The sequence below is a fragment of the Pseudochaenichthys georgianus genome, chromosome 4 (genome assembly GCF_902827115.2).
Source record: "Pseudochaenichthys georgianus chromosome 4, fPseGeo1.2, whole genome shotgun sequence".
In the NCBI taxonomy this organism is placed as follows: Eukaryota; Metazoa; Chordata; class Actinopteri; order Perciformes; family Channichthyidae; genus Pseudochaenichthys; species Pseudochaenichthys georgianus.
This window is the reverse complement of record NC_047506.1, coordinates 29,956,270-29,976,863: the sequence shown is the minus strand read 5'-3', so window position 1 is coordinate 29,976,863 and position 20,594 is coordinate 29,956,270. Positions and strand designations below refer to the sequence as shown.

The window sequence follows — 20,594 nt, the reverse complement described above, 5'->3', positions numbered from 1 at the left end:
TTTGTCTTTTATTTTAATTATCAGGCATTTGCTAACATGTTCAGACATACTGCCGTAAAGGCGATCTGTGTGAAGGCTGTAAAGCCACGCCCTAGCCGATAACACAAGTATTTATTCTCCTATTTATTAGTATTTTGTATCCTCTAAAATCATATTGAGTAAGTTATAATAACAAACGTAATCTTCTGTAGGTAAGTGCCGTTTTCTCCAGCGTTATATGTAAAAGCTTTTGTGATTGTAGTCTGTAAGAACGATCAGATATCATCGATCTGTAAGCTACGCTACGCTAATGAGACATGCCGTTTTTTGCAGCATTATACGTAAAAGCTTTTGTGTGTTTACTTGTTTGCGCACATGAATATAAATGGGGGTGTGTTAGGATACAACACTGTGTATGTATGCGAGGGGGGACACACACCACGAGTAAAACGGAGCCCCCGTTGGTCTGTTGTTGTTGACGAGGCCTTACCTCTAGCAACAGGCTAATTAGTGGCTAGCACTCATTACAGTCAGTCTACTGAGCTCAGCCCCTCTCCAACACATCATCTGTATTGAGTCAGAAACACAGCATGCACGTTACGGTTCAAAACTAACTCAGATTGAAAAAGGCTAAGCAAAGAGCTTTGCTAAATAGAGAGTTTTAGCCCCCATCTTTTGGGATTTCAGACTATATTTATCCAAATAGTATTTTCTCATCCTGAATACTAAATTGAGATGATTTTGTTCTAACTACGTTTTCTTCTTTACAGGCCAGCACCTCACATACTTACTAATTAGTGACAATTTGTAGATCCTTTGCTATTATTTACATTTTTTTTTCTCATGGCGGAAATGAAAGACTGTACCTGGCAGCCCTGCACTACAATGAAAACGCTGAGCGTGCACAAGCCACTACATCCACTGGAAACCCTCTGTATAAACTGCAGTTCCCAAAGGCCAGGAAGGGAGAATGCAGAGCAAAACCAGTAAAGATTGACCCCACATTCCGTAAGTGTTTAAAATATTTATTATACAACTATTTACAAATATAAAATAAACAAATTAGAAAGAACTTTCAGTTTTGTACATGCATATACTAATCTAAACCACTTTTTTTGTTGTGCTTTTTTTAACATTGCACAGGCTACGTGGCCAACTTGATGGACCTCATCTTCGACCAAGTCTTTGTGGACCCTGCACCATTATGAGCGACCTGACAGGGAGGAGGTCATCGCCGGGTATGCTACACGGTTCAATTTGGCTGCTGTCTGAACCCAACATAGACATTTCGCGGATCAGGAAACTCCCTGCGTATCCTGAGGACAACGCAGGCCGGAATCACCACTCTGATCCTGCGTCCAAGGAAGCCCCAGCACCAGCTCACAAAGCTTCTGTAGGCTAGATATCTGTGACGCCTGAAATCATAAAAAAAAATATTTAGTGTCATTTATACAAAATACAAGTACATTTAGTTTTTTTTTTTTTTTATGGGTTCAAAGAACCGTTGATTTTGACAATAAAGTTCCGAGTTGATATCAAATGTGTCGTGAATATTCATGTTTGGATGGGTAAAGAATATTCTGATTTCAAAAGCATAAGGTTGTGTGTGGACTTTTGTTGTCGTACAGATGGGTGTGTTATGCCATTGCTGTGTAGTATATAATATAATAGTACATGTACAATGAAAGATTGCATAAAGCCATATACACCAGTATTTATTTCCATGAACAATATTAGCATTCGTTTTACAATTTCAGTCAAAACAAACAAACCACTCACTGCTCTATTTGCCTCAACTGTAGTCCACCATGTTCAGCTCTGTAAATATTCAATGCATTCTGCAGGGAGAACACATTTAGGCACACAGGCTCCAATCCAGGATGGTCCACCATACAGGTTACAGAGTCCTCAAGTTCCTGCATCCGTCTTGACACCTAGTGTGATAAACATATATTGAATGACATGTGAAAAATGTATTCTCTAAGCAGACAACTTAGTGAAGCTATCAAAAATGTTACCTGTGGTATCTCCATGCAGCACACATTCTCCGTTCAGAAGGCATCATGGCGCAATTTGCACATGTACACCTGTAGAAAGAAGTCAATAACTGAGCTTTTAAAAACACATGAAAATGCACACATTGCTGACAACTGAGTTGTTGTTGGAGTTATACTTTTTATCACCCTAAGTTATTGAACTTTCCAACGGTTGTTGCACGATGTTGGAAGAAAAGGACTGTAAACTATTAATAAACGCAATGAGGCCATTGTATATATGCTGAAAATATGAATGTCTCCCTTTATAAATATATATATGTATCGATGTTTTTGCGTTACAAGCTCTAAGTTATAAACTGTACACATTGCATTCTTGCTAATTAGCCAAAATATGAACGGAATAAGTAGCAAACAGAGTAAAATAAATAGGGACAACAGCTTGTCAACTAACCATTCAGAAACGTCCTGCTGCAACCGAGATTTTTGCACCTCCACCAAAACCTCCGCTGCTTCAGAGTCAGTCTCTGGATCAAATTGATAATATGCTTGAACACATGCATTGCTCTGAGATGACATGTTTATTCCACACTCGTAATCACAGCAAGCATGGTAACGTGACTCTCGCCGGCTCTGCAGGGGGGCGTGGTCAGCTGCTGCTCAGAATTTTCAAAGACAGGCTTGGAATAGAGCGAAAATGAGCAAAACGAGGCATGGCTAAAAAATGATCTGTTTGGTATTTTGTAAAATAAAATGTATAAATATACCTTATATAGATATGGTCATACACTATATCATTTAAATATAGCATGATAGGTCTCCTTTAAGTTAATATTTCAATGTTTTTCACATTATGCTAATTACAAAAAAATCAAAGTAGGCGGAGCTTCGGGATATGAGAGGATAATATGTAGAGCTGCTCCACCCGGATAAGTGTGCAAAATGTCAGGTCCGTCAGACTTACGCTGCGACTTTGTAAATGTTTCGAAACACTGAATTTACACAGGTGGCGCTAGAGAGCAAGTTGAAAAATGTTCTCCCATCGAATCCAGAATGTTAACATTTTCACCGGTCCTGGCGGCGTTGCCAAATGTCGCTACATGAATAGTGTCGTAACCCCCTCAAAAACAGGTCGAAAGTGCAGAACCGGTAAAAGAAGAATAATAATACTGACGATTTCAATAGGTCTTTGCACTACGTGCTCAGGCCCTAATAAACACCAAATCCCAGCATGCATTGCGGCTAAAACATCCAATAGAGAGGCGAAGTCCCTCCCTTTCCGGGAGCCTCCATGGGACCCCGGAAGCGGAAAATTATACATTGAAGTCAATGGAGAGAGAAAAGTTACCTTTTGATCCCGTTTGAATTGTGCCACCAATGACACATAGATGTTTGTCAAGTTAAATGCATATTTTGCAAGTCAAAAAAATAAAAATGTGTCGTAAAACTGTGAAGTTACACATTTTTTTGTGTGAAACCGCTCAGTGAACTACAGGTCTTTGGTCTCGCACAATACGCGTCACCATCACAAAGACGGCCGTCACGTTAGCAAATTTCACCTCATTCTTTCAGAATGAGAATAAAAGTATAAAACGAGGTGAACATCACTACAAGTCTGGGCACGTTGAGAGCTGTACATACACGAAAGGGGAGTTAGTCGGTTCTGTAAGGGCCATCATGCGGGACCGGCTTTACAAGGTTTCGGTGAATAATATGAGTGCAATGTGTAACGTCAATGTCAGCTAGCTAACATTAGCTAACAAGGTACACTAACGTGTTTTGTTTTAGTAACTAGTTTTCTCCTTAAGAACTTCGTGGTCTCTGTGTATGCTGTGGATAACATTAGTGTTCACAAGAACAAGGTACACTCCCGTGTTTTGTTTTAGTTGCTCTTCAGATTGAAGCGGCCAGTTTTATATCGACTATACAGTATAGTCTATACTGTATGTGTGATCTCCTTTTACATCTCGTTGTGTCATTTGAGTTTATTTGCTGTGTGTAGATTCAAGGATTTTGGTGACATGAACATGACCATCGCGGAGGCAGTCCAGTTACCATCCTGCTGTCTCCGTGAGGAGGGTGGGTCATATATCACCCATACTGGCATCAGGTCCAAGGGCAGCTGCACATCACAGACCGGAGTCTCTGCTACTTTGTTGTGTGGACCAGAAGGAGGCGATCATCATCCTCATCCCCAAAGACCCTGCATGGCATGGAAATCCCCTCCTCCTGGAAAAATTCTACACCCAGCATATGCTCCCTGTGTTGGCCAGTAGAGAGGAGGACATTTAAATAAACATACTCTTAACACCCTCGGACTCTGCGTTGTGTTTCATATGTGTGATGGGGTGTTATGCAGAGGGAGGGAAACAGGACACAGCAGACTGGGATTGTGGTGGAGATGCTGAGCAGTTATTTAATTGTTGCATGTAATTATTATTATACTGCTGCGTGCTTCTTAGTTATTCCATCTTTTGCTGTAACATGGATCTGTATGTAACTCTATATTTACTTGTTATCTACCACACTTCCTTCTACATCATACACCATCATTATACATGATGGTGTATATAGGATATATATATTTGTATACATATCTGTAAATTGTATACTTTTATTTAAACGTCTTTTTGATCTCTCTGTCTATAAACACAAACTGAGTAAGATTGACAATAAAGTTGACTTTGAAAAATATATATATTATTTATGAAAATAGTTGACTGTTGTCAAATGAATCCAAATGAAACGTTGGACTGAATTACAACTACGCCTTTAAATCTCGACGGACTGTTTTTCAGTGGGATGGGAAGTTCCTATCTTTAAACATGTATTAGTTTTTTCTCAGAACAGATTTGATTTTCTGAAGTTAATTTAACTTTGCCGACCATGTAAGGTCATTATTAAAAGGTACAATCAATTTGTTTAGGGTTGAATAAAATAATGATAAACATTTCATTTAGATAATTTACTGACAGAATAAGAAACTCAATGATGCTCTACTCACCTGTTCCCTTTTTATAAAGTGAAACAGTTGAAACAATAGATTTTAGTAAACTTAAAAACAACCTTCTCCAAAAGCTATCAAGGAAGATACCGAATGCTTGTTTTAGAACTTTATTACATATTTTTATATAAATAGTTTGAATGATCCATAATTAACAGAAGCTTGTGTTTACACTGACCTGTTACTCATATATTAATGTCTTTGTAACTTCAGTAAACCACTACCTCACTAATTTCTTTCATTCATCACGGTTCAGTAAACTAAGTGATACATGAACCAGTTTAATAATTATAATAACGTAGGATTGCAACTCTTTGAAACTGTAGGTGGCTCTTAAAAGAGCTGTTGTGTTTGGGTGTGCTGGTCTCAGGTCAGTCTAAGCCCTCTCTCCGCGGATGCGGCGGGCCAGCTGGATGTCCTTGGGCATGATGTTGACCCTCTTTGCTTGGTTCATCTTACTGAGGGGCAGCTACATGGATGTCAGTGCATTCCACAATGATTGTGCAGTTGAAGGCAGAATGGATGAAGGCAGAATGAATTTATTATTGACTCCGAATGAAGCACAACTTCATGTCATACAATACCTTGACTTTATTTGTAATTGTGTAAAGACATATGAGCATTGATTAGCAAGCAGGACCTGCAGGAACAGAGCATGATGATGGATGGAGCTGGGAAGAGAGAAGAATAAAGAAAACAGATCAACTTTATTATCGGATATTAAAAATTCTATTTCAAAACAAGTTGCCGCTCCTACAGTTTTCTAGTATGTAAAGATGATTTCACATGACCTATGCAAAATATCACACTGAATACATGTGTGTCTCTGGGGGGTGCATTGTGCCTTTGATGTATATAAATAATATACCATAACCAAATACTATTACGTACAGTGGAAATCAGGTTGCCAGAGCAGGTCAATCCAGTGTGCATGTTCCTCAGGGTCTCAGCAGTTACAGGTGAGGTAAAGAAAATAAAAGAGAAAAAGCTCAGTAACAACACCTTAAAGTAACAACACTTTGAATAATTATCTCTTTTAATAATTTTCTATCAGTAATCACTCAACTACTGTCTTTACAACAAACAGATTGACTCACCCTCACTATCATCACAATGAAACACGTCCAGAAGAATGTCATGCAAAGTTGCCTGCCTGCCTGCCTTCCTTCGACTCTCCCTGAACTGCCTGATATTTTAATGTTCAATGTTAACCATTTGAGCAGATAGCATTAAGTAGAAAAGATCGCCGATGTTAATGTGCCGTTAGCCTACCTCCCGCCCCCTTAGCACCTGGTGGAGGGGGTGAAAGACTACTCTTCAAATGTTTCACAAAATACTTACCATCATGACTACTCTTACTGTTTAACATTTGGGTTTACTTCATGTTAAGGCTAATACAAATGACAAGGCTAAGTAATGTAATGCTAACTAACGTGCTCGCTACTAGCTATGTAGCTAACTTGACTATGTTCTATGTGTAGCAGGATGAGCAGTAAATAGTGTTGTAAGGCATATTCTTTTTAGCCTATCACCGCCAGGGGGCAGCCTATAAAGGGGCAGAGGCTTCTAGCTGGCGGCCTCTTGTTTGCTGGTGCCCAGACCTACCCACTTCCGTTTTTGCCGTGTTTTGCTTCCGCCACCGGCGTAGGTATGTTGTAGGGCAGGGGTGTCGAACTCAATTTCATCGCGGGCCACATCAGCATTATGGTTGCACTCAAAGGGCCGGTTGTAACTTTGAAGACTATATAAAAATACATATATAAATATATCATATATATAAAATAATGTACATCATTGCCTCTGCATTGGATTATCATCGGATAGGGTAATAACTTCATAATTAACTACGTCTGAAAGCAGAAGTCTTTTCGGTGCGTATGTCCCAAAATGATTTAAAAAGAAAAGCCAAATTCTGGAGAAAAAATAAATAGAAGTGACATTTTGAAATAAAAATCTAATTCTGAGAAAAAGGAATTCTATGAAAAAATGCATATTTTGAAGAAAAAAAGGCAAATTCGGAGAAAAAAGTCATATTTGAGATGCATTGTGGGACATGTAGTTTAAGGGCAACGTGCTTCTGCAGCATGTAACCGTATAATAAACATATTCTATTCTTTGCAAGCTCTTGTGGGGCCACATAAAATGAAGTCGCGGGCCGAATGTGGCCCCCGGGCCTTGAGTTTGACACCCCTGTTGTAGGGGAATAGCTGGCTTCAGGTAAAGTTTCACAATTCTCTATCATACTTACGTGTAGTCACGTTTTGTTTTGTATAGCGGAGGGTCTTCCTGGCAATGCCCGTCAAGTAGCTGTAACATAGAGAGCATGAAACTCTCTCCTCTCTGCCTGATCGTTATGTACAGCGATTTGTTCAGTCCATTCACCACACCTTTCCTGAACATTAATATTATACTTGTGTATTTATTGTTAATCTAGGGCCAAGCTAAGGCTTTAAAGAACCGCTGCTGTTTTGCTGCACCGAAAAGAGACGGGTTTCTGACGCAGGGTCATCACCCATACTGCTGATCCTGTGTGGTGCTAAGTGCTAGTAGATTGTCTGGTCCGGTTTGGCATTGCCTACGGCAGTATCATCACCTGCCCTACTGATCCTGTGCTACTGGACACTACTTAGATTGTTCGCTTTTGGCTACTGTGTTTGGGCCGGTTTAGCGTGGCCTACTCTGCACTATAGTTCCGCTCCCCTTAGTGGGATTTTAGTGACTGGACTGCTGGGCTAACTCCTTCTGTTTAGTTATTCTTTCCTTCACCAATTCAAACTATTTTGTTTACTTTTGTTCCTTTTCATTAATAGTTGATTTGTTTATTCCTATTTTTCTTTGTTTTCTTTTGGTTTATTCTATACTTAATTAGTGTCGATATATCTTTGCTCAATTCATTGTTTGTTTATATGATTTTGGTTTAGGTTTTCTTTCTTTGCTTTTTTGCATAGTTTTGTTTATGCCGCATGATTGCCCGTATGGCTGCGGCTAATTTTGGTTTATTTCATTTTGAGTCATTCTGTGTTTTTGTCCCCTACTTATTGTGTTTTCCCTTGTTCTCCTCTTTTAGTTACTGAGAGCTGAAGGTGGTGGTATTGGTGTCCGAGGTGGTGGCTTCCCCCTTTCCATGTGCTGTGCTTCCCCCGAGTTTTTGGATCTTTTCTCCGTGTGATTGTGTGAGTGTGGAACACGTGTGACCGGGGTGACTTAAGTTTGTTTATTGTGGGATCCCTCTACTCATTCGTTGACCCTCTCCCCCACTGGTAAGCCTCAGCCCCCCTTGATCGTTCTCTCCCTTTTGGATATAGCCCTGTGTGACGGTTTTTATAAATTGTATTTTTTACTATTGTATAAATAAACTGTTCTATTTTGATAATTGAACCACGTCTCTTGTTCTATGAGTAACCGAACCTGTGTGTCCTAGTGACTTAAAACTTGTCACATTTCCCTGGGTGAAATTCCCAGGGTGGCGTTGTCGGACTTAGCGGTTTAAATCAAACTGTTAAATTAATATAATTATTCTGCGGCCACTGCTACATATGCAAAACATGTATATTACCTGATATGTTTGGTCCAACGACTCCTGGTCCTTTCATCAGACGGGAAGCGATAGAACGAGCAAGTGGTATGATCACTTTTGTGATTCCAACCTGGTACAAAGCACACAGGCATCTTGTAAAAGTGAATTTATTGGAGCAATCTCTTATATTTATTAGAGGGAATAAATCAGTTATGAGATCTTCTTCTTCTTCTTTGCTTTAATTGCGAGTCGCAACCAGTCTTGGAGCATTATCGCCTATGACATCATTTACGTGACCCAGAATGGGATTTGGGATTTGTAGTCTTTCTCGTTGCGTATTTTTCATAGTCTTATATCTCAACAGTTTTACGACAAACTGTGACTTTTTTTACATGGAAATGATTGTTTAAGATTGACAAACATCATATGTGTCATTCGTGGCACAATTCAAACGGGATCAAAAGATACGTTTTCTCTCTCCATTGAATTCAATGTATAATTTTTCACTTCCGGGGTCCCATGGAACGGAAGTAGATGGGTGTGACTTCGCGTCTCTATAAGCGAGCTTAAAACCATGGCTGAGGATCTTGGGTAATCGCTCGAAATGCCTACGTCTGTTTCCGGTTATATTTATTTTGAAATTCAGTTCCTGACGGACGCCAAAAAAGCCCGAGATTATGGAATTAAACCAATAAATAAAAGCAAGGATACCACCTGGTATTTCCCTATCCAAATATAATGACCATCAGAGTGAGCATTCTTAACTTATAGGCTATTATGCCACTTCTCCCCCATTCAGAGTTTGACTGTATCAGAGAAGAGGTAGGCCTATGTCTAAAGAAATCTCATTTGCAATAGAACTGTACCAGATATTTCCATACAACTACTGGTTAGTGTTGTTCAATAGCACCCTAGACAATTCAGTAATGGTATATTTTTTAGGGATTTCTGTTTTTCTGATAAATGAGAGAAAAGTGATGGAGTCCTTTGTTCCTATCACCAAAAAGTATAATTTCCGTCTAAACTAAAGCTAAGTTTACAGGACCATAATTCAGTATTTATGTAGTTAAATACTTGTCTGACTATTTGGTGATGTAGGACAGCCACCTGGTTCATAGCTCAGCAAATCTGATGAGGAAAAGAGTGGTCATTCTCAAGTTATGGGCTTTCTTTGTTATGATTCTGTTTAGTTGGTATTTTTGTTGTGTGCTTTTGTGTGCTATTTCCTGTCTCACCCCTCTCTTCTCTGTGTTCCTCTGCAGGGCTGGCATGTGACAGGGAGTTGGCTGGCTCCTCCCAGTAGCAGACGAGGCACACCTGTTTCCACTCACCTCTTCACCTGTAGATATAAAAGCCCGGTCCTCATGCCACTTCCCTGCCAGATAATTCCTCTGTGTTTCGACCCTCCGGTGTGTCTCGCTGCTCTCCTCGTTGTTTGGATTATTGTTTGGATTTTTGCCAGCCAACTTCCTGACTCCACTGCCGTATGTTTTGTTTTCTGCTTGAATAAAGCTTTTTGTTTATTGACCATCTCTCTCCAGTCTTTTGCTTTGGGGTCCACAATTCTATAGGCCGTAACATTCTTGTCACCTTTCCGATATTCGGCGTGGTCTAATTTGACTCGTTTTCTAAAGAACAACCAAAAATCATTGTTGTGTTTTGTTTTACCTTGGGTAGGGGTATCTCAAAATCTCATGGCCCTTCCTAGACTATTAGTAATTGAGTACAGTCCAAGGGAGTATACAAATCCCTGAATAAAACATGTATATAAGAACAATGATTTGTTCCTTCTCACAGTGTCATTACACTATCTAGGAGACTTCACTGCAATAATAAATCAAAATACAGAATCCAATCTGCAACTCGGACCCCTCACAGCAATGCAGTCACTGAGTCAAATGATCAAATTATGGGGAACTAGGGGAAATGAAAGATGCAGCAGATATTGAGTCTGTGGAGCCGTTGTTTGTTCCAGGCCTGAGTGTGATCCCGGGAGGACAGAGGATGTGAACCCTGAGGAACTGAGTGTCACATGCAGAGTTTTTTCCTTTTTCACTGGGGACCCACACCAGGAGATTTCCCACGCTTGGAGTGTAATGCGCTGTCGCATTCCTTCCTCCCGGCTGTCTCTGTTCTCGCCCACCTATCATCTCAATATGTTTAGCATGAATCCTCTCCTCCTCTCTGTTTGCTCTCCAACTGAACCGCCTCTCACAGCCAGCTTCTTAATTTCTACTCTGTTATGATAATATTAAAATGAAGCAGTTTTTATACTGCAGGCATGAACAAGGGGTTGAGAGGGACATATGACAGGAAGAGAAAGCCCCCCCACTCTTTGGAGATCATGACCACAATTGCGTCTGGAGTTGGAGAGATGCACCACACATGTCCACTCCTGGGGGAGACACTGAGGAATGTTAACATTGGGTCATCTCCTCCAGATCTGCTAACGGACACTAAAGGGGTTCAGAAAACTGTCTGTCCTAGGAACTTATTTAAAACTCAGGGTCACAGGATTTCATACCACTATATGTGATGAAGACGATGTTCTCTTATGATGAACATACAGTATGTGCTCTGCAGTGCGTTGGTTGTGTTAACATCCCGGCTGTAACTGACATATTCATTTAACTTTTTGTCCATGAATATACTTTGATCGAAATACAAAACACATGTTTTTTTTACACAGTACAACAAAAACTAAACATGCTTTATATTTGCCCTTAGGTCAAACGGTTATTAAAGATATACATTAATAATGTAACAAGGTACTAAGAAAATAAATACAAATAACAATACAGTGATTTAAAAAGAGGGCTAGAACATGCCCCCATAATATCAACATAATACTTAAATGTTCTTAATTTAGGAGAGAAATTGATTAGTTTTTGCTGAACCTTTTGTTTTATTCTTTTAAGTGTCTTTACGTCTTCAATAAGGTCAGTTCAATCTTTGTAAAGATGTTTATTCATGTCACAAGTTTGAGAAACAAAAGAGAAAATATATTATAAAGGCCATTACCAGGTTTATTTACAGCGTTTCACTGCCCCCCGGTGCAGTGAAATAAACTCAGGCTGTCAGTTCTTCTCTATCACCCTGGAAAATATAGATATTATTATATATTATATGTAATTCTTTCTTGCAGATTTTTTGGAAAAACTATTCCAAATAATAAGGTTTGCAAACCTTGCTCAATATTAAAATAAATAAATAATAATTATTTGAATTTGATTGCAATTCATACAAAAGGCATGCATTATCCTTTGTATGGCCATCCTTTTTTAATTATGTAATAATTAGAAAGCTTTGTCTTCTGTATCTGTTGGTTACCTAATAACGTGATACACTATTGGTTATTTGCCCATTTAGTGTGTGTAATCATTTCTTTATCCGTTTGCAAATATAATATATACACGTATTTTTTTAAACTAATATTTACTTTAGACTCTTTATCACAGGATATGGACTTGGTGTGGGTATGAGTTTTAAGGAACAGGGATTTGCTCAACTTTTTTATGTTAATGTATTTTATCTTGACCCCATATTTCAGAACCACTGACAAGAGTTAATGGTTCTACTGTGTACTGAATTAATTTACAAATGTCCAGGTAAAACTTAGTGATTACAACTCAAACCACTAGATGTAAGTGTCGATTCATGATTATACCAAACAGTACTGGTGTAGGAAGTACAGCTGTGACCACCAACAATACAGAGAGAGTAATTAGGGAAACATATCTATCAGTTGTGCCAGGCAGCCTTATGTTATGAAACATGATTTTTTTTAAAGACATGAGGCCTTTTCCTTCTCTAAAGTTGGAAATAAACGAGAATTGAATCTGTTATTCAGTTATGTATCCTGGGACAAAATGTGTCCTACCCTGTGAAGTAAAGGTAGTCTAAATGCTGGCTTGGAGCATATTTTGATAGCGCTCCATCATAAATGTAGGTAAACATTTTACAATTGTATAACTGTCCTCTGCTCCCATTTTTGGTTAAAGGCATGTATTTTATCAACTGTTATATAACATCTGCCATGATATAACCGGTTTACCTCTGAAATGTATTTAATGTAGAATTTAATCAGTGATTGCAGTGTCCTCGATGTCGGTAATTATGTAGTTAATACATGCAAAGCAGAAGGTCTGGTGACGAAGTATAAAGACAAAGTGAGTCCACATGGGGTGGGATGCATGATAGAATGTTTGGATTAAACAAATACAGGATATTCAACTAGGAGATAGGGGGTTTGTTTCCTACTTTAATCCCAAACTAGTCAATTTACAAACTAAATCTACAATCCTGTCTTTTCCTTAAGCAAGGAGTGTATTGGAGTATATTAACATGTTGTGTTTATATACAGTAAATGGGTCAGCAATCTAAAGGGTTTTAACCTTTAAAAACAACCACCCAATCAGTGGTGAAAATACTACGCGTGGTCAGTGCAGGGGTACAACCATTACCTCACATTCTGTAAATAAAGGCCCAATTTAGGCAGCTACTTGCAGGCAGCATTTATATACATAAACACAATCTGTTGACATCTAGATTTTGTTGGCCAAAAACTAGACATGAAATATTAAATGTTGCCTTAATAATGTTGCAGAAATACTCAAATGTGAGGCAACACCAGAAATCATTCATTTTTTTTTTTTTATTTGATTTGATATACTTTATTAATCCCCGTGGGGAAATTGTTTCTCTGCATTTGACCCATCCTAGTGTTAGGAGCAGTGGGCTGCCATTTTGAACAGCGCCCGGTGCCTTGCTCAAGGACACCTCGGTAGCACTTGGTCTTGCCGGGACTTGAACTGGTGACCTTCCAGTTGCCAAGCCAAGTCCCTATCGACTTCGCCACCACCGCCCCAATCTATCTATCATATCTATCTGCTTGATGGATCCAACCTCAATATTCACTTTATGCGCTTGTGAAGTCTTCACTAACTTTCAGAAGAAACACAATATTATTTAATTGCTAAATGTTTTGCTTTATGTAACATGCACCCACAGTTGAATGCTATTTTGAGTAGGAATGCAGCTACAAATATTTCTCATTTTGAATGTATCCTTTGATAAGTTTCTAGATGTATTTACTAACTCTTTTGGACCCATCTGAAAAAAGTTTACTGGGTCCATCCAAGTTAATCAAATGCAAAGGTGATGTCTAAAATAATGTTGTTTTGTTAATTTGATACCCAAATATTATTTGATTATATTATATAATAAGTGGAAAAGTAGGATATCTCCATAATAAAGAGGCTGAAAACAGCATATTCTGCCATTTTTTAATGAAAAATGACTTGACGATTAAGGTATTATAAAAACAGTTGGCCATTCATTTTTGTAAGTTGGCTCAACAATTAGATACATAATCATTGCAAGCTTAGAGTATGTCTTCCTAGTATTCACCTACTACTAAAAACTGATACCACATTATTCACAATGCGTCAACATTTACAAGTACAAGTAGTACAACCTGTATTACAGATGGCCGTTGTTATGCTTAGATCTGGATACAAATGTCAAAGGGTCACTATGGAGTTGGTGTCAGCATTATGAGATGTTTATATTCATCAGGCCTTTGGACCAGCTGTTGTCCACCTCAAACTGGAGCCACTCTACACGGATGACATCTGAATATGCAGAGCAGACATCCAGCCACATGTTGTACTACCTGCTGGCAAAATGTACTTTATCAAAGCAATCATACATGTACATTTTAATGAGAACAAATTAGATAATAGCATAACTTCTGTAATTAATGCATTATGACCAGAGGGCTTCACATCATCCTTTATGTGTTTCCTGCATGCTTGGTTAGCCCACAGTGTAAGTCGTTCTCCAGACAGATAGTGGTTTGGCTGTCATTTATTACCTGAAGTCGTCGAGCGTGTGCAAACAGTTGCTAAAGTGATAATAACATGTATTGCTCTATCTATTACGTTAATCCCGTCGCATAATCTCTTTGTGCTTCCTGTTTGCTAGAGGACTCTTTCTCATTCGTATGATATGGGACAAAAGCTCAGAGCAGGCGGCTGCTGTCATTGTCTGTGTTCTTTATGAGTGGTTCCCTTGGTGATTAACAGTTGTGCACAACATTAGCTGCAAAATGCTAGAGTGCAAATATACCATTGTCCTTTTTATATCAGGTAATTTGAATGATTAAACATGCAGACTTTTTTTTTAGGTGTGTAAATACAGTACTCCACTTGACCTTTGATCTCCATGTAAGTCAATTGACCAAGTATGTGTGACTCCTATAATTCCCATAGAGTGTCATAATAAATGTGTTATCACCACATGTTATTTTTCAATAAGTACAACCCATTTGAGCATGTTGTTCCAATAATTTATTTAAGTACGTACAAATAAATACAACGTATAATTAAATAAATATTATATTATATAAATTAAATCTCTGTTTTTCATTGTGTTGGGTAAAAAAACAAGAGATATATTACAGGCAAATACATTAAAATAAATACAAAATCATAAAGGACCATACAAGCCTGTTCACAAAGAGTGTAAGACTTTAACTGAGAAACATTGCACACCACAGCCACACACATCTGTTCATGGCAAATAAAAGTGCTTTATTCCTTTCTTCCTGTTTGATTGGCACTCAGTCTGTTGTACCGTTATTGAATTGTAACGTCCAAACTTCATCTGTGTTCACACAACAGTTCACTCAAGGGATCCACCGTTTTCCCTTTCTCTTCAACCTTCGGGCATCTACCGAACACGGCTATTTACTGCCGCTCCTGGCACAATCCGACGTTTCTGTACCAGAGACCAGCTTCATGGTGCAGCACCTAACGTTTAGCTTTGCCTTCTCAACCATTGAGGGCGATCAACTATGAACACTCCATCGTATAATGGAGAGAGTTCAGGGCTTCTTGGTTGCCGTGGCGCTGGGTTTGGCTTGGCAAACTAAATCCCCGTAGGCTTGTGAGCGGAGGAAGCGAGGGTAGCAGTCTTTAGCCATCAGCATGTAGATCTTATGCTGGGCCGGGTCGAAGGCATCGGTTGACGGCTCCTGGATGTTTGCTCTGGTGATGTCACGAGTTTCATGGTCAATGTTAATCTATAAAAGAGACAAGGAGACATCATGATTAGTTACTTAGAGGCTACGGGAATACATTTGTTTCTTGGGTCCCATCATCTATAAGGATTAATATTTTACTCGTTTGAGATGGATGCTTTCTTACCTCTCGTGGAGCATCAAAGCCGATGAATTCATCGTAGATCTTCTGGGCTTTGGCTGACAGTTTGGCAGGAGACTTGGTATTTCTGTAGTCTTCACACGCAAAGTAGAAGGAAATGTTCTCCTCGCTAAACTCAGACACTAGGAAAGCTGTGAAGGCACACAGTCCATCTGAAGAAAGAGAGGATATTTGATTAGTTAAAGCACATAATTTTACTGCAGGGGCTGCATGTGACATGTATTTGCGTATGTTCTTTGGTGTGCAGATGTATCAGATTTTTTATTTATACTTACATTTGCTTGACAAGAGTTTTTCAAAGGACTGCTTCCACCCAAGGCATTCCTCCAGGGTTGGCCTGAACACAAAAGAAGCAAGATTAGTATAAACCAATATTTGTATTCAAGCTCACAATACATTTCAAATGAATAGCTACTAATAAGCAGTACAGTAAATGTGATGCTTACTTGTTTTGCCCCATTTTGCTGCAGGATTTATTCCAATGCGATTTCAGCAAAATGCTTCTCAGTCTTTCTTTTAGCTCCATAGCCCTGTTAGAAAAAAAAAAAAGGTTAGTTTTATATTTCACACTACATTGATTGCATACTGACACGCCATTATTCTTCAGTAAAATTCAGCACTGCATTTATCCACACTGAGTACAAAGCCTACAATAAACATAAGCTCAGACCAGCACTCTTTTAGCGTCTTAAAGGTTCTCACACAGATACACAAAGACAGTGTTTTTCATATCCCCAAACATCCACCATGCGTGTAGCTTCATGTACCTTTCTAAGCAGCTTGCAGGCAGTGATGATAGTCCTTTGCACATTTTGTAGCAGCAGGTTGGAGGTAGTAGAGGTGATATGTCGTTGAGATGGCAGTTAAATATCCGTTTAGAGAAGCTCAGTAGGGAGCAAGGTTGTCTGTGTGTCGGAACAGAGCCACAGCAGAGGCTTTATAGTCCTACCTCCCTTGCTTCGTACATATCACAAAGCCTCTCAGCCAATCACTGATAGGTAGAGGGAAAGAGAGATAAAGAGAGAGACGCAGAAGTGAGAAAGTGGGGGAGGATATGCAAGGACAAGGCTGGGGAATTACTGTGAGTTGATAAAAGCCACTGATGAACAGTACACTGTTTTTCTTGGATGTCCCTGAAAACACAGCGGTTAAGCTTTAAGTGTTTTCTTTCCACCCTATTCTTTCAAAACAACTTATTTACACACAGGAACATTTGTGCCAGTGTGTTGATGTGACAAAAACATATCCACCTTTTATATATATTTTACACATACAATTAAATGTTGCTGAACATTTTCCTCAATAAAACAATGACTCCAATTTAAAGTGGCTATGATATAATTTATTTGCTATATTTCATATTTTATTATTCTTTTTTTAGCTTTAAAGTAGTTTTTTATCATAAACAACAACTCTGAGTTTCCCCTGTATACATACAGGTTTCAATCCAAACAATCTGTATGATATATCCTTGCAAGAATATATGCTAAGCACACCCTGTGTGGTCAAATCGTTTCCTGTCAGCTTGTTTGTGCCTTTGTTTACATTTCCTGGTTCTGTTTTACACAAATAAGACATAATTGAAGAAATGCGTAAACCTTTTCAGTGGACACACACAATAATACCCTGCCTCTTTATGGACCTGATAAAGGTGCTCACTCCAGGGACTGATCGGAAGGAAATGTGTTATTGACTCTGTTTGATTACATTACTGTAATCAAGCGGGAGGTACAGACAAATGCTTGGCACAATAAAGCTGAAACATCTCCCATATGGCGAGCTGCGGTTTTGCTTATCTAGGATTTTATCATCATATAATTCTAATTAGAGTAGCAGTAGAAAAAGTAAAGCAATATTTGACAGAAGGATGGTAATAACTTACACATTATTTGAACTGTGTAGTGTTGTCTGACATATTTCCAAAGTAGTGAAGTTGAGTTGAATGATCAGAAATAATTCGTAAAATGTTTTGCTTTTATGAATTATTTTATGTTTTCTTCAATGGTACAACAAGACCCAGATAAGAACAATAAAGGACCTCCAACCAAAAACAGTAGAGACATTGTATTGAACCCGTTATGCCAGAATATTGCCATTGGCACTTCTGGGAATTGAGACCCAATAGTGTGATAAAAGGACATCTCTATAAAAAGCACTTATTATCAAATGTCAGTGGTTTTTCTAAGAAATATTAGATAACATTATTTTTGCTTTAAGCAGCTGTTGGAGATTCAGGGATGTCAGTTTGTGTCTTCTCTTAAGAGAGAAGGTATAATGCTAAAACATTTTTGTTGGTACATACTAAAACAGGGAACTGTTTTTAAATTTGAAATAAACCGTAAGAGCGCACCACAGCTAAGACCAACATAATCACACGCCAACACAAGTAAGAAAGAACTTCCTATATTATTATATATGTATTAAAGGCTACATGATACCCTAGGGTTAGGTTTACTGGGTTGGGTACGAGGTTTTAGGCACTGCAACTTGAAAAGGAGAACAAATTGTGTCTTTGTTTGGTCTACTTTTTTTCTTTTTCTTTTTGGCAGCAGAATAATACACACAGGTGCAGGTCAGTTTCTACAGCAGGAGGGCAGTTACTGGGAACTGGGTCAGGATGCAGTGCACATGTTCTTACCCATGGTCATGGTTGTAATGGTATCTTGACAGCAGAGCACAGAAGAATAAACTCAATCTCAAGTTTTGAATACACAGGCAATACGTTTTGTAGTGGAATCCAGATATATTGGGTTGATTATTTTAATGGCATTTTAATTTATTTTTTTACTCAACATTAGATAGATATTTATAATATGATGTATAGCTTTGGTCATTTGCACCATGTTTCTTTTAGCAAGGCCGGATTAACCATATGGTCACACTGGGCATGTGCGCTCAACTTTATTACTACGCGGCGGCAGTCTGTAGCCGAATCACAAACCCACCTTCACTCATGTCACAATGACATTGTGTCACGTGAGTTGAACAAATGGATGGTGCCGGTAGCAGCCAAACGCCCAGCTTGACTAGTTTATTTTAATTTACTTCTACTCCACTCCAATTCAGAGACAATTCTTTTTTTCACATACATTTATTTGACAGCTTTAATTACGTTATTATTCAGGTTTTGGATTAATACACCAATTCATAATCAATAAATAATGTATTATGTATTATGTACTATTACAGATTACAATTGAAATATATTGGATACTATTGGACACACTATAGCATGAATACACACAATATACAGTATATATGTAAATATATTATTATTATTTTTCTCTGAATGGGCCAGGGTAGAATTTGTTCTTTTACTTGTATTTTACCTTTATGTTCATTTATTATATATTTTACCAAAATGTTGTATGTAGGACTGGATTTTTACATTGTGGTTTAACAATTTTTACTTAAGTAAAATATTTGAGTATTTTTTCACCACTGAACGGAACTGACCAAAAAGGACTTATAAATATGACTAAATATAACATTTCCGAATAAGATAACACTTGGTATAAAGGGAGTATGTGCAAAGGGCATTTCCTGTGTCCCCAAACACATTTAGCGAGATCTCACAGTGTACCATGACAAAGTAGCACTGGTCAGTTTGAGTCAGCTATGTAAATTGGACGGCTGCGGCTGTAGAGGAAGATAAACGCACAGGCATTACCTAACCTGTCCAGTTTCATTGTGTGGGGAAAGATTTAATTGCACCATTTTTACTACTGGAAGAAAAACAACAAAAGGTTAGCCTGAGATGCCGAGGGGAATCCCGGCCACCCACTCACCTACTCATACGGTGATATCAGCACACTTCAGCGCATTTGTCAGCCCTGTTGAAAAAGGACAACCGGAAACAGGAGGAAAAAAAGCAAGGAAAGGAAAACACATCATACATGTATTGTGACGCGAGGGACTTTTCTGAAAGGGGATTCACTGTCCTTGATGCTAGCTGACACAACAGTACAACACGCTTACACAACATTAACGTTATTTAACTCCTTACATCACTATACACACCAACACTATTTTTATTATACCTATTTAACACTCTTACCCTTGTACTATCCACCCACTGGATGATAACCTGTTCTGAGAAACATGAGACTTCTCCATTGATCCGTTTGTAGCTTTAGTCATTATTACAGACTAAAGTGATATGTGAGATAAAGCTCTGAAAGAGGGCTTTCATTTCCTATTCTCAGAAAAACTCTACTGGCTAAATCCCTATCTGAGATCTCAGCAACAGAGTGCTCCATTGTTGGATCAGACATCGTCTGGTGATGCTGTTTGTTGCCACTCGACTATCATGCATACATTCACACTGATGTCCCACAAATGGTTCGGTTTTAACTGTATTTTCTTTTAAATTCATGAATTTTTCTTTCAGTGAATTGCCATGAATGACAAACCCTGTCTTATGAATTGTCACACTAAGTTTCGAGGTTGAAAAGTATGGAGGCTTTCTGAGAAAACCCTTGTGCATCTATGACTATTTTCTGTACTAGAAAGATTGATTTTATGTTATCTATGTTTACAAACAAATATAATACTGTTTTACCCTTGACAGATTGATGTGCTCGGTATGCTTACTCCAATGTGTCAACAGAAACGGAGTATTGTAAGGTATTTATTGAAATGACAATCTTCATACACCAACAGCTACTCAATGGCCTATATTAGCGGTATATTGGGAGAAAACTGCTGGAAATGTTTTCCTGTATTAATGATAGAGGACCAGAAAACAGTACTAAATAAAATAACTTCACAAACTTCTATTTTTTTGTCAAAAGGTTGGTTCATTTTGGATTTCTTTTTTTTTTTTTTTTCTCAAAGTTTCCAAATGGCCTTTTTGTGAGAACTCTGAAAATAAAACA

The 20,594-nt window shown here is 38.4% G+C and overlaps 1 protein-coding gene across 1 annotated transcript; it reads right to left on the bottom strand.

Moving 5' to 3' along the window:
* Positions 1-14,886: 14,886 nt before the first annotated feature.
* On the bottom strand, positions 14,887-16,668 carry LOC117445332 (regulator of G-protein signaling 5-like). The gene is made up of 5 exons (XM_034080916.2): positions 16,485-16,668; positions 16,164-16,247; positions 15,993-16,054; positions 15,703-15,869; positions 14,887-15,578 (listed from the first exon to the last, which is right to left on the bottom strand). The coding sequence occupies exons 1-5, from the start codon at positions 16,526-16,528 to the stop codon at positions 15,381-15,383; spliced, it is 555 nt and encodes a 184-aa protein (XP_033936807.1). The 5' UTR covers positions 16,529-16,668; the 3' UTR covers positions 14,887-15,380.
* Positions 16,669-20,594: the final 3,926 nt, after the last annotated feature.

Bases quoted from the DNA above. Each gene is read 5' to 3' on its own strand.
- LOC117445332 (XM_034080916.2), bottom strand. From the start codon at position 16,528: ATGTGCAAAGGACTATCATCACTGCCTGCAAGCTGCTTAGAAAG. The intron at 15,870-15,992 runs GTAAGTATAAAT...CTCTTTCTTCAG, and splicing joins AAAACTCTTGTCAAGCAAAT to ATGGACTGTGTGCCTTCACA. The intron at 15,579-15,702 runs GTAAGAAAGCAT...TCTCTTTTATAG, and splicing joins GCTTTGATGCTCCACGAGAG to ATTAACATTGACCATGAAAC.